Genomic DNA, 13299 nt, shown 5'->3' on the forward strand with positions numbered 1-13299 from the left:
CTCCTTAATCTTCCCACACACGCCTGTCGATATCTGTCACAGACCCCGTAATTTCTTCAACTGAGAACACCCCAGCAACTTCCCCAAAGGGGATACCTGCCTACATCCTGGTGACACTCAGACCTGCCTTTAAGAGAGGAAAAGAACTTGTGAGGGGGAATAATATTAGCTCTAAGTAGCACAGCTGTCTGCAGCAACTCCTGCCACTGCCTCTCATTTAATATGAAACCTCAAGCAACGTCATCGTTGCAAACTCCCACTGTTTCAGAAGGAATCACTGTAGCCCCTCAGCTCCCTCCAGCCTCTAGTCAGGCAAGGAGAACGAGATGGCGTCTTGGCTTACCATCAGCACACACGCCTGCTTCCCATCCATGAATCCTTTGGGAATTGAATTTGGAGTCAGGATCTCATATCTGAAGGAAGAGAGGAGGAGGGGGAGGACAAGCACCATCAGTTCAGGTGACTTGATTCTTCAAGATGACATTTGTAAAAGAAACACCACTGGACTAGTGACACCACTCATGTGAGTTCCAGTCGGGGGGAGGGGAGTTAACCCCTGGCTGTGACCCTGCATACGTTATGTTCGCTTCCTTCACCCGAAAGAAAAGAACAGGAGTACTGACGTCCTTGCAGGAATGCTGGAGGGACTAGTTAATGAACACTGAGCGCCGGGGTAATCGAGGACCTGTCATTACTACAGAATTGCTAAACAATTATTAAGCAGATAAAATATGCCGCCAAGTGCCTTTTAGACCCATGGTATGAAGGTGTGCTGCTTTAGCGTTTCAATTTCCATAAAGTTGGTTTGCTTCCCAAGCCCGGGGGTACTCCCCTTTATGATTTTTATAGCTCCAGCAAACCGTAGCACTCAGACAGACAGATCTGGAAATCATAGAGTCGTTGGGGAATGGAGGCAAAGTCCAAAGATTTGGGGTTGGGGCCAATAAACAAGGGATCGAGTCCCACAACAGGAAGAGCCAGGCTGCCCTGAAACTAGAGCCGGCCCTTGGGGAATCGGTCGGCCTGAGGAAGAGGTGGCAGGTGGGAGGGAGTGGGCCTGGCCCCGGCCCCAACCCCAAATTCAGCCCCGGCCCCGTCTTTACCTCTGCCTGAACTCCTGGAAGACGACACGGTTGGGGAAGCCCTGCCGGCAGATGCGGATGCCCTCGAGCACCCCGTTGCAGCGCAGTTGGTCCAGAACCAGGTGGGGGTCCAGTTTGCCAGCCTGGAGAAGGAAGAAACTCCGTCAGGCTACAGGGCTGGGGGAACCGATGGATGAGGGGTCAGGCTCTTTCCTATAAGACATGATGCTGACCCCCAAACCCTGCAGGATTCCCAGAACCGTGGAGCATCACACTGGCAGAAATGGAGGTAAGGCCTACTCAAATCACATCAAGTCTACTAAAACTACAACTCCTCAAAGAGGCCATCCTCAAATAAACCCTCGTTTCCCCTGCTCACTCCTCTTTCTCCATTGCCTCTGCCCTTGAATCGCCACTCTTTAAGCACTTGATATTCGCCCCACCCTCAGCACTTTATTTATATTAATGTCAGTCTCCTATAGGCTATAAGCTTCTTGTGGGCAGGGAATGTGCCTTCCAACTCTTTGTACTATACTCCCCCAAGCGCTTAGTATAGTGCTCCGCACACAGGAAATGCTCAATGAATACTGTTGACCGATACGTCTCGAGTTGGCAAATGGGAAAAACGGCCAAATCCTCAACTGAGGGCTCCACTCAGTCGAATGGTAGGCAAGGCCTGGATCGAATTTTGAGGCTGGGGGAGGAGGGATGGCCCTCCCATTCCTCCAGACCATCCCCCCGCTACCTACTCTCATCTCCTCCCATTCATAGACCCACGAACAGCCGGGCTCACCTTCTTCTCGTGGTTAGGGATGATACAACGGACGAAGTTGGGGTTGGTATTCCTCAGAGTGGCCATCAGCTTCGAAAGCTGCTCTTTGTAGAGCTGACCCACAGTACGGAACATACCCTTCCTGGTCTTGAAGGCCCCTGGCATGGCAGTTTCAGACATGCCAGCCACTTGGTCCAGCCCAATGATGCGGTCAACTAAAAAGACCAAACACAGACGCATTACAGCCCGGACCATCCTCCCGGCCAGGAGGGACACGGGAGCGGGATGTCTGGACCGAGAACGGATAAGGGGAGAGGAGGTGCAGTGGCTTTGCCTCGACATAACACTTCGTTCTACATTGGCGTAGGCAGCTACGGGCTGGATGTGGGGGGAGATGGCATAGATTCAAGCAGTAGACTTGGGAGACTCATTTCTCTCAGGGAGATCCCCCCCAACTCCACCCCCGATCCAAACAGCCTCAGGTGACAAGAACGTGCCGAGAGACAATCAGATTGTCATCCAGAACCTCTTATGACCTGGGACCCACTTGGTGCTGCAATTCACTTCCATTTCTGCACTGAAAACAACATTACTTAAGTACATGGCCATAGAAACCACAGTCTTCTCCTTCTGACCCAAGGTCTGGAACTCCAGTTCCGTGCCCTTGGGTTCTAGAAAGCACTACAGAACCCAGCGCTTTTCAAGCTCCTTGGAGCCTCCGTCCAGCCAAAAGTCTTATTTTGGCTTTTCGGCACTTAAACCACCAGAGATTAAATTTGGCCTCCTCTCCCCTTATCAGCGTGGCTCACTCCCAGGCCCGGAATGGACCACATCCTCAAAGGGAAAGAAAGCTGGCGGCTGTGCTACCCAGCTAGCAGTGCATTATGGTCTGCCAATATAAGACAGTTGCTAAAATTACGGGGGAGAGTTTTTACTATGGATTCTTTTCCTCAGGACTTCAAAGAGTCCTCGAAGACTGCAAAAAGGCCAGTCACTTAGGACGGAAGAAGGAGATGACAATGCCACATACAGACCAGCTGAAGGCAGCAGGGGATTCTTGGGTTTACCCACCAAGGAGAGCTACCACAGAAACCCAGGGACCGGACAACTTCTAAAAACATCCCAGGTGGCTCATGGGAAGGTACGGCTTCAGCCCAGCCTGAGGGCCCGCTGTTACCGCTGGCCAATCTAATGTGCAACCCACCCCATAAACCTAGGCTTCCTTGGGCCTCTGGCCTGGAATTCATTGCCCCCTTCCAGTTGAAGCGGGGAGATTTGAGGAAGATTGGTTTGAGTGGTTGGGGTGTTGTGTAAATAGCCACAAATGGTCACATTCAGCAGCATCCTATTTGACCTAGTTTTCTACATAAAGCATCCTGGTGAGAGAAGGTTGGGGAATACTAGGGGAAGCGAAAAAGGCTGGGAGGGACGGACAGGAGATTGAAACAGAGAATCTGAAGGCAGAGATGAGCAGGAAGAGCTGAAAGACTAAATGGAAGCATTTCTTGCATGGCTCTAGAAGGTTTTTTACACACACACACACACACACACACACACACACACACGAGACGGGACACCTGGACAGCCCAGCGGTCACCTGGTTCTAGGTGCAGAATGGGAAAGTGTCGATAGAAATAGGCTCTCTGAGCGTTCAGCATCTCTGAAACAGAGACGTTAAAGCAAAACCCGACACAAAGAAAATGAGAAACAGGCAGTGACAGTCAAAAGGCACAGAGAGAACAAGCCTGCCAAAGGGGGAGAGAGAGAAAAGCAAATCTGAAGAAGTAGTGTGGCCTAGTGGAAAGAGCACAGGGCTAGAAGTAAGGAGTCCTGTGTTCTAGTCCCAGCACTGTCATCACTGAATGACTATGTGATTTTGGGCAAGTCGCTTAACTTCTCTGAGTGTTTTCTCATTTGTAAAATGGTGAAAAGTAAACTGCTCTACCACACCGACTGAGAGCTCCATGTGGCACAGAGACTGTATTCAATCTAGTTACCATGTATCTACCCCCTCTTCTTAATACCACAGTTATTAACTGAACCACACATCTAGGAGACAGGTGATTTTTAGTTCATTCTGACTTTCTTGTGACAACCCCAAATTCAGAAACTTCAACCTACAGGGTAGACACAGAAGGAAAGGTAGACCTTTTTTTCTTTAGTCTAAATGTTTTGCCTTGAAATGTTTTGTGCACGACAGGAAGTTCATTTGAGCAGATTCTTCTCTTTCCTTCTAGAATGCTCTCATTTAAAAAAAAACAGTATGTACTAAGCACTTACTAATGTGCCAGGCATTGTACTAAGCACTGGGGCAGATACAAAATAATCTGATTGGATATAGTCCAAGCCCCAAATGGGGCTCATATTCCTAATCCCTACTTTACAGATGAGGTAATCGAGGCACTGAAGTTAAGTGACTTGCTCCAGGCCACACAGCAGACAAATGGCAGAGCCAGGATTAGAATCCCGAACCTCTGACTCCCAGAACTGCGCTCTTTCCACTAAGCTACGTTGCTCCACACGACAGTTATCTTCTAAAATGGCTCATTCCCAAGTTGGGGGCGGAGGGGAGGAGGCGGCCACATGGCCATTTCGTTTCCAGGCTTTATGTCATATAAAAGAAAAAAATTGAGTGTCAGAGAACTCCTTGGAGGCAGAGGGTTAGCGACGTACCGTCTTTCCACAGCTCAGACACAAATTTATCCGAGGACTGGTGGAGAAGAGTAGCGATGTTATCGTTCAGAGGATCCATGTTCTTCATCAGCCATTCGTCTGCTTTGTAATCCACCTGGAAGATTCAAAATGGCCTCAGCCACTACAGGAACCAGGCCAACCGAGGAGAGTGGGAACATGAAGGAGCCTTCCCGGAGAACCGGTAATGAGAGACCAGGCCTGCTCTGTAGATGAGGCTACGAGAAGAGGGGCAGCCTCGCCTGCAGGCCCCACCATTCCTTGACTGCTGGAACTGGGCCTAACCTTACACCTAACTGAACAGTGCTCCTTGTATGTCATCTAGCAATTTGTTCTTTCAGAATGTGACGGTGCAGGGTGGGAGGTGGGGACTCACACCCTGAGGAGAGAGTATCCGTAACATTCAAATGACGCTGGAAGATTAGGGGGTCCCACACAGATGGAGGCACCCCAAGACAACAGGTTGATTAGAGCTGTTGCATTGTCCTCCCAGCAGATGCGTAAAGCTCGGGCCTCTCCTGGAAGGACTGATCCTCTCTGGACCCCCATCTACCACTTAATGCCCGGACTCGCTCCTAGGCCTCGGGTGGCCCACCTGGACCCCCGTGCTGGCCAGAGGCTCCTTACCTTGCCAGCATAGTGGATGATGCAGAAGTCAGCTTTGTCCTTCAACTGCTTCGGCTTCTGGAATTTAGGGTGAGTGCCCTGTTCCTGCACCACCTTCTCCACGAAGCTCTTGTCGGTGGCTTTTGGAAACCAGCATTCTTCATCCAACAGCGCCAGGATGCCGGGAGGACCAGCCTGGACAGAGGGTAGATGCCCGAATCAGTCAGTGCTGCACCCTGAACGACTGACTAAGGATAATTAGCCTCGACCCCAGATTCCATAGCCTCTTCACTCCATTTAGCACTCAGGACGGAGAGAGAGGGGGAAGAGAGTGGAAATTGGAGATTCCCTACAACAATGGCTAAAACTTGATGGGCAGAGATGCCTTTAAAAGAATTACCTGCACTCATTTGTCTGCCAAAAACATTCAAACAGACTGGTTTGAAAAGAGGCGGGAAAGGAAGCGGTTTTATTTCGACAGCCAAGCTGACCCCCACGGCCCCCGACTCCCCGCTCAGGGCAGGGGCTCCAGAGGGTGGCAAGAGCAGGAAATTGAACCAAGAGGTGGGGTGGAAGATGTTGTACTGTATTGTCACAAATGCTCAGCACACAGTAAGTGCTCAATAAATACGACTGAATGAATGAATGAAAGCCGGGCCCCACAGGGGAGGAGGGAGAGTGGTTGCCCAGTTGGCCACCTGCTCCCCGAGCTGCCAACACAGAGGAGGGAGTCCGTTCCTTACCGGCTTCTCGATGAGCTCGATACAGGGCTGCAGGTCCAAGCCAAAGTCGATGAAGTTCCACTCGATGCCCTCCCGCTGGTACTCTTCCTGCTCCAGGATGAACATGGTGTGGTTGAACAGCTGCTGCAGCTTCTCGTTGGTGTAGTTGATGCACAGCTGCTCAAAGGAGTTCAGCTGGAAAAAGGGGGTTGGGAGAAAGATTAGGGTTGGGAAAGTGGGAGTCCAGTCTGACAGTCCCCAGAGCTAACAAAAGGCGAGAAGACATCCGTGGAAGGTGGCCGGGTGGGGAGGAAAGAAGCGGCGTGGCCTGGTGGAAAGAGCATGGGCCTGGGAGTCAGAGGATCTGGTTTCTAGCCCCTGCTCCGCCGCTTGTCTGCTGTGTGACCTTGGGAAAAATCATTTCACTTCTCCCGGCCTCAGTCTCCTCAGCTGTAAAATGGGGGTTAAGAGTATGAGACCCATATGGGACAGAGACAGTGTTCAACCTGACTAGCTAGTATCTACCCCAGCACTTAGCACCGTGCCTGCCATATGGTAAGTGCTTAACAAATACCATAAAAAACATATGTCCGTAATCGAATGGGGAGGAAATCCAAAGGATGGGGGCGGGGGACTTCCGAAACCACTCCCTCAACTTAAGTGATTCTATGCGACTGAGCGAATGATTTTCCAGCAGTCTCAAGTCCTGCCAGGACGAGGGGCTGCTGCTCGGACCACGCCTACAGGGAAACACAGACTGGGGAGGGCTTTATCCTTGACTGGCCGTGGGCGGACTCAATGGCCTCGGACGGCTGGGGGAGGGGATGGGACAGGAAGACGCTCCGACAGCCAGGAGGGGCCGAGGGGGCAGGAGGCCACAAGCAGCTTGGGGTTCAACTGAATGGCTTACATCGAAGATTTCAAAACCAGCAATGTCCAAGATGCCAATGAAGGAGGCCCCTTGCCTCTTGGTCTTATCCAGAGCCTTGTTGATACGCATGACCAGCCAGCGGAACATGCGTTCGTAGGTAGCTTTGGCCAAAGCCTCGATCGCAAAGTCGGCCTGCACAGGAGGGAAAGAAGAGTCAGTAACAGATGGAGGGCCGGATCCCAGGGCAGCATCGCTCTCCTCCACATCGGAGGCGGCCGGGAATCCAACACGGCAGGGCAGCTAAGAAATTCCCAGATCTGAATTTCAAACCTGTCGGTAGGCTGTTACTAGTTCAGGGATGAAGAGTCTACAAGTATTTCACCGATGCTGCCAGACTTAAAGGAGGCAGCGGGAACTAGTGGCAACAGCAAGGCTCTGCCTCTGGCCTTCTGTGTGACTTGGGGCAAGTCACAACCTCTCTAAGCCTTAGCTTCCACATCTGTAAAAAAGGGGCTCAGACAGATGGGGCGGGCCCTGTTAGGGAGCGACCGGGTCCAATCTGACCATCTTGTATCCAAGCCAGCACTTAGCACATAGTAAGTACTTAATAAATGCGACTGCTTCACTGAAGGACATTCCCACCTTTCAGCAGAAGTCAGATGTGCCACCCCCTTCGAAGGAATCCAAGAAAACCCTGAGGTGGGAAAGATCCACAAGTGCCCAGACTTCTCTTGCTCCCTCCCGCCTAGTGAAATCCACTTCCGAGAGATGGCCTGACGCCGCTCTGGCTTGCACCGGGAAGAACGTACCTGTTCTTTGGTCTGGGCTTTCTGGACATAATCCCTCCCCACCTTGATGCGGGGGGTGAGAATTCCTCTGGTGAAATCTGTCACATTGATTCCCAAAAGGTGGGACACTTTCTGGGCGGCTAGAAACATACAACAGTGGAGAGAGCGGAAGCAAAGGAGAAGAGAAAAGACTATTAAGAGCGAAGAACAACTCCCTCTGAGGCAGAGCGAGGGGAGAAGAGAAGAGGACGGTGACATCTGCGGCCTCTCTCGAGGCGCCTTTTGATGAAAGCTGTCAGAGCTGGAGATCCAGAGGGCATATGATTGCCATCCAGCTGGCCAACTGGAAGGGTGGAAAAAGTAGGCTTAACTACTTCTATCTACGGTTGGTCACCGAGACAGAAAACGAATGCCATCTTGCCACGTGCTCCTGCCGACTGATTCTCACTGCACAGGAGTACAGGATTTCTCTAGACCTAATGTAAGCTCATCGTGGGCAGGGAATGTGTCTGCCAACTCTCCCAAGCTCTCAGGACAGTGCAGTACACAGAATAAGCACTCAGTAAGTACCACTGATGATGATAATTTCTCCTAGTATTAATGATCCCCTGGTCCCCGCTAGGCCACGGTATCAGCTCAAAGTCCCAGGGCTATTTTGGTCTGCAGAGGGACTCATGGTAACATTCCCAGCTATGCCAGGAAATGGCTTATCCCCCAGATCCTGCTTCGGATACAGTTCTGAACGTTAAAGCTGTAGCCTGAGAGGGGAGGAAGCAGCAGAGGAAATAACTGTTTTCATGCCACAAGACAAGCAATTTGGTTTGAAGAATGAGTCAGAGGAAGCCCGGTACAGGACATGTTACTTTCCAACTCTGCTTCCAGCATTGGGCCCGGAATTTAATAAAGAAAATCCGAATAATCGTGAGACGGGGGTTTAGTCGGGGCCTTTTCTGAGGAGGGCCCTAGGGGCTCGCAAGGACGTCGCCTCCCATTCTCAGCCCTCTGTATTTAACGGGGAAATGAGGAGAAGTTACCTGTGTTGTCGGGCATGGACGCTTGATCGGTGTTGCGCTCCTTCTTGAAGGCAATATTGCCTAGTTGGAGAACCCCCGAAATCACCTTCAGCAGACCTTCGGAAAGCAAGAAACAGTCCGTGTCAAGACACTAGAATTATTATTATCATTATGGTATTTGTTAAGTGCTTCCTATGTGCCGAGCACTATTCTAAGAGCTGGAGTACATAAAGTGAACCGGGTCAGACCCAGCCCCTGTCCCACATGGGGCTCACAGTCTAAGGAGGAGCTACAGTTGAAGAAACTGAGGCCCAGGGAAGTTAAGTGACTTGCCGAAGGTCACCTAGCAAGTGAGTGATAGAGCCGGGATGAGAACCCAGGTCCTCTGATGCCCAGGCCCCTGTTCTTTTCAATAGGCTTCGCTGCTTCCTGAAATGTTATGAGACAAGAAGGACGCCGGTTTATGACAATCCACCCAACTGAGGTAAAGCCTTCAAACAAGTTTCCAAATTTCTAGAATGTCCCTAAGTGGACAGGGACTGTGTCCAACCCAATTACCTTGTATCTACTCCAGTGCTTAGAATAGTGCCTGGCACACAGTTAAGTGCCTAACAAATACCATAATGACTATACTACGATTACAGCGCCTGCCACATATTAAGCACTTAACGAATACCATTATTATTATCTACCCCAATGTTTAGAACAGTGTCTGGCACATAGTAAGCAATTAACCAATACCATAAAGGAAAAAAAAAAAAAAGACAGATGCTGAATTTCCAGCATAGGTTCCTCCTGCTAGAACCAGCTTGGAGGCCCTGAAACATACAGCAACCCGGAAACAGATGATGGTGCTCCATGTTGCTAATTATTATTCCTGAATCCCCACCCCAGAGAAAGAACTTCCTAAGGAAGTTCTCTGCCTTCATCGGGTGGTGAATAGACTGTGAGCTCACTGTGGGCAGGGACTGTCGCTCTTTATTGCTGTACTGTACTTTCCCAAGCACTAAGTATGTGCTCTGCACATACTAAGCACTTAATAAATACGATTGAATGAATGAACAAATCAAGTGACACTCTTTATCCCTTGCAATAGTGAGATCTGTGCTGGGGTTGGTTGGAGAAGCATGAGAAATTCATTCCGAAGAGTGTTTATCTCTTTCTTCCTCCAGCCTTGTCACAACAGCGTGGCCTAATGGACAGAGCCCAGGCCCGAGAGTCACAAGGACCTGAGTTCTAATCGTAGCTCCACCACTGGCCTGCTGTGTGACCTTGGGCAAATCACTTCACTTCTCTGGGCCTCAGTTCCCTCATCTGTAAAATGGGGATTACGACTGTGAGCCCCATGTGGGACATGGATTGTGTCACAACTGATTAGCTCGTATCTAGCCCAGGGCTTAGTACTGTGCTCGGCACATAGTAAGCACTTAAATACAACTGTCCTCTGGCTAGCAGTCTCGTGGTGCAACAAAATGCCACATTATTAGTATGACACTATAGCAGAACAGTGAGGTTATGTTCACACTATACTAAGTCCTCTCCCATTCCTTGAGACTCTCAATGAGGTGTATGTGTGAATAGGCTATTAAGGAGACCTTCAGCCACTTGTCCCCCGCCCCCTCACCCAAGCTTGACCTTAATGAAATCAATGGTATTTATTGAGCGCTTACAATGTGCAGAGCACTGTACCAGGCACTTGAGAGAAGACAATACAGTTAGCAGATAAACAGTATTACATTGTACTTTCCCAAGTGCTTAGTACAATGCTCTGTACAGCACATGCGCTAAATAAATACAACTGACTGACATGTTCCCTGCCCACAATGAGCCGACAGTCTAGAAAAGTATGACCCGAGTATCCCTCCCTCAACTCCCCAGACCGAGGGCGGGTTCATACCTATCTGCTCATCATCCGGAATGCTCATGATCCTCATGGCCTCCATGGTCTCTTGGAACATGTCCTTGTCCTGTTGACCCGGAATAGTAACTTGCCCATTGGACAGGAAGCGATATTTGTTCCATGACTCCAACAAGAGATCGGCTAGGTAAGAGTCGGGGGAGACAGGATGGTAAAAAAGTTCATTGTCTAGCACCATCAGAAAGAGAAGGAACAAACCCATGGGATAAAGGGAAAAAAAAGTCACATTTACCCCTACCCCCAGCCCCTAGAGCCTTAGATAAAGTCTTCTCAAATGGAATGGCAGAAAGCGGAGGCTTACATCTTGCCGAAAGTTGGGAATGAACGGGGGAGATCTCAGAAATCTGGCCTACCCAAGTATTAAACTGCACAGGGGGCTGTGGCATTTTGGTGGAAAAGACGCTACTCACTCTTTAAGTGTTCTCCAGCCCCTGACAGGAGATAATAGAAGATATGGAAGGTCCTTTCCTCCTTGGCCTGACGAATGGCACGTGATTTCTCCAACAGATCTTACAGCGGGTCAAGGAATCATAAAAAGGTCACACGAGTTTTCAAACGGGAGCACTTCTTCATGCAGTGGGTGGTGTCCGAGTGCAGTTACAGAATTTAATTAGCATTTACTGTGTGCAGAGCAGTGGACTAAGTGCTGGGAGGGGACTCGCAGTGGAAATTAATTAGCCTTGGTCACTGTCCCTTGTGGAGGGCTCACAATCTAAGAAATTGGAAGTTAATACCATAAGATAAATACGTGGCTCAAATTAGTAGCTGGTCTGAGAGGTGTTTAGTTAACTTTTCAGGTTAGTGATCTATACTGGATTGTTACAGGGAAGCAAGGGATATAGAGAAGTAAGGAATGTTAGTTGGTACATTTTTAATGACATTTGTTCAGCGCTTACCATGTGCCAGGCACTGTACTAAGCACTGGGGTAGGTACAAGTTGATTAGGTAGTGCCCAGTCTGTGTACCACATGGGGCTCACAGTCTTAATCCCCACTTTACAGATGAGATAACTGAGGCCCAGAGAAGTGAAATGACTTGCCGCTTTTCAGTGAGGGAATTGGATGGGCAACAATACTAGGGCAACTGGCCTAGAGATCATCCACACCTTAGTTGTACTGTACTCTCTCAAGCGTTTCTTACAGTGCTCCGCGCACAGTAAGCGCTCAATAACTACGACTGAATAAATGAATGAATCCCTTCAAAGGCAAAGCAGATCCCTAGCTTGTAAATTCGTTACAAGTATATCTGCTACTTCTGGTGCATTGTACTCTCCCAAGCACTTAATACAGTGCTCTGCGTAGAGTAAGTGCTCAATAAGCACTATTAATTGATTTATTCATTCATTTACACTAGTTTCCAGCATCTTCCAGCTCCACCAACCGTTAGATGAAGTTGGGGGATAGGAACTGTGAGTACAGGAATTCCCACGGTATACATCAGATTATTCCCTCGGGAGGGGCAGCTTTCTTTTCTTCCAGCCCTAATGTTGTTCAAATGTCTTTTCTTCCCTATATTTTATCACGGGTGAAGAGAGTTGGCAGCAAGGATACACGTCTCGATATTGGCTCCGACAATGTAGCCGTTGACATCAAAGTTGATTCGAATGAACTTGCCCTGGGGAAGAAAGAGGAATTAGAGACTTTGGCTGTTGGGTAAGGAAAAATACTATATATATATATAAATATATATGTATAAAAAATCACTGGGTTCCTTTCATCTCGACGAGGCTGTGCAGAAGAGTCCCTTAAGCCAGCTCATCCACTGAGCCACAGGGCCCCAGCACTGTTGTGCTGTTGGGTTCCATTTTTGCACCACTAATTGTCAGTCTGCACATTCTAGATAGAGATAGCCCCGGAAACAAGGGTATGGCCTAGGAGCTCCCCAGAGCAGTTCCTACCTGCTTGATCCTTTAGGGGCTATTCTGCCCCCACTAAACTGTAAACTCGCTGTGGACAGGGAATGTATTATTGGATAGGGCTCAGGCTTGGGAGACAGAGGATATGGATTCTAATCCCGGCTCTGCCATTTATCTGCTGTGTGACCTTAGGCAAGCCACTTATCTTCTCTGTGCCTTAGTTACCTCAACTGCAAAATAGGGATTAAGACTGTGAGCCCCACATGGGACAACCTGATTACCTTGTATCTACACCAGTGCTCAGAACAGTACTTGGCACATAGTAAGCGCTTAACAAATACCCTAATCATTATTATTGTTGTTAATAATGTATCTGCTGTTGTACTGCATTCTCCCATATGCTTACTACAGTGCCCTGCACACATCTAGCATGCAATAAATACCACTGATGCAGCCATATTCAATCTCCCCTTCATGCCTACCATCTCACTGTATTGCCTTTTCCTGAGCACTTAGTTCAGTGCTCTACACACAGTAAGTGCTCAATAAATACCATTGATGATGATGATCTGCAGCCATATTCAACCTCTCCTTCTAATCTGTAAGCTCCCTGTGGGCAGGGATCGACCCCACCGGCTACTCGGTATTGCCCTCTCCCAAACGCTTAGTCCACTGCTCCGCGCCCAGTAAACGTTCGACAATTGCCACTGACTGATCCAACCTGGCTGGGCTCAAAGGCATTTGCATCTGTATTCCAAATCGGCCCTCTCCTCTCAGGTCTCGACACCCCCGCCGCCTAGAAGTTAAGGGAATTCCTTGACCCCAGCTTCTCCAGCGCCCAAGGTGAAAGGCAGCTCAGCAAGAGCACGAAGCGGAGACACACATCTACTGGAAACGTTCCAGGGCCGGGACCGAGGAGAGACAACTGTTCCTCAGAACTCGGGCCCACCAAGGACCCCCCACTTAGCCGGGGACTTTCTT

General features: G+C 49.4%; 1 protein-coding gene across 2 annotated transcripts in view; it reads right to left on the reverse strand.

The window, feature by feature from the left end:
* MYH9 (myosin heavy chain 9) overlaps nt 1-13299 on the reverse strand; it is a 101482-nt gene that overhangs the window by 21415 nt on the left and 66768 nt on the right. For both annotated transcript variants that reach the window (XM_003430574.4, XM_029079304.2), the window contains 12 exons: nt 12014-12077; nt 10874-10972; nt 10443-10586; nt 8567-8662; nt 7554-7672; nt 6784-6936; nt 5895-6068; nt 5173-5346; nt 4528-4642; nt 1876-2069; nt 1104-1225; nt 344-413 (listed from right to left, as the gene is read on the reverse strand). In XM_003430574.4, coding sequence (XP_003430622.2) covers nt 344-413; nt 1104-1225; nt 1876-2069; nt 4528-4642; nt 5173-5346; nt 5895-6068; nt 6784-6936; nt 7554-7672; nt 8567-8662; nt 10443-10586; nt 10874-10972; nt 12014-12077 — 1524 coding nt within the window. The remainder of the gene's footprint in view (nt 1-343; nt 414-1103; nt 1226-1875; nt 2070-4527; nt 4643-5172; nt 5347-5894; nt 6069-6783; nt 6937-7553; nt 7673-8566; nt 8663-10442; nt 10587-10873; nt 10973-12013; nt 12078-13299) is intronic.

Source organism: Ornithorhynchus anatinus, chromosome 14, assembly GCF_004115215.2.
Source record: "Ornithorhynchus anatinus isolate Pmale09 chromosome 14, mOrnAna1.pri.v4, whole genome shotgun sequence".
Taxonomy (NCBI): Eukaryota; Metazoa; Chordata; class Mammalia; order Monotremata; family Ornithorhynchidae; genus Ornithorhynchus; species Ornithorhynchus anatinus.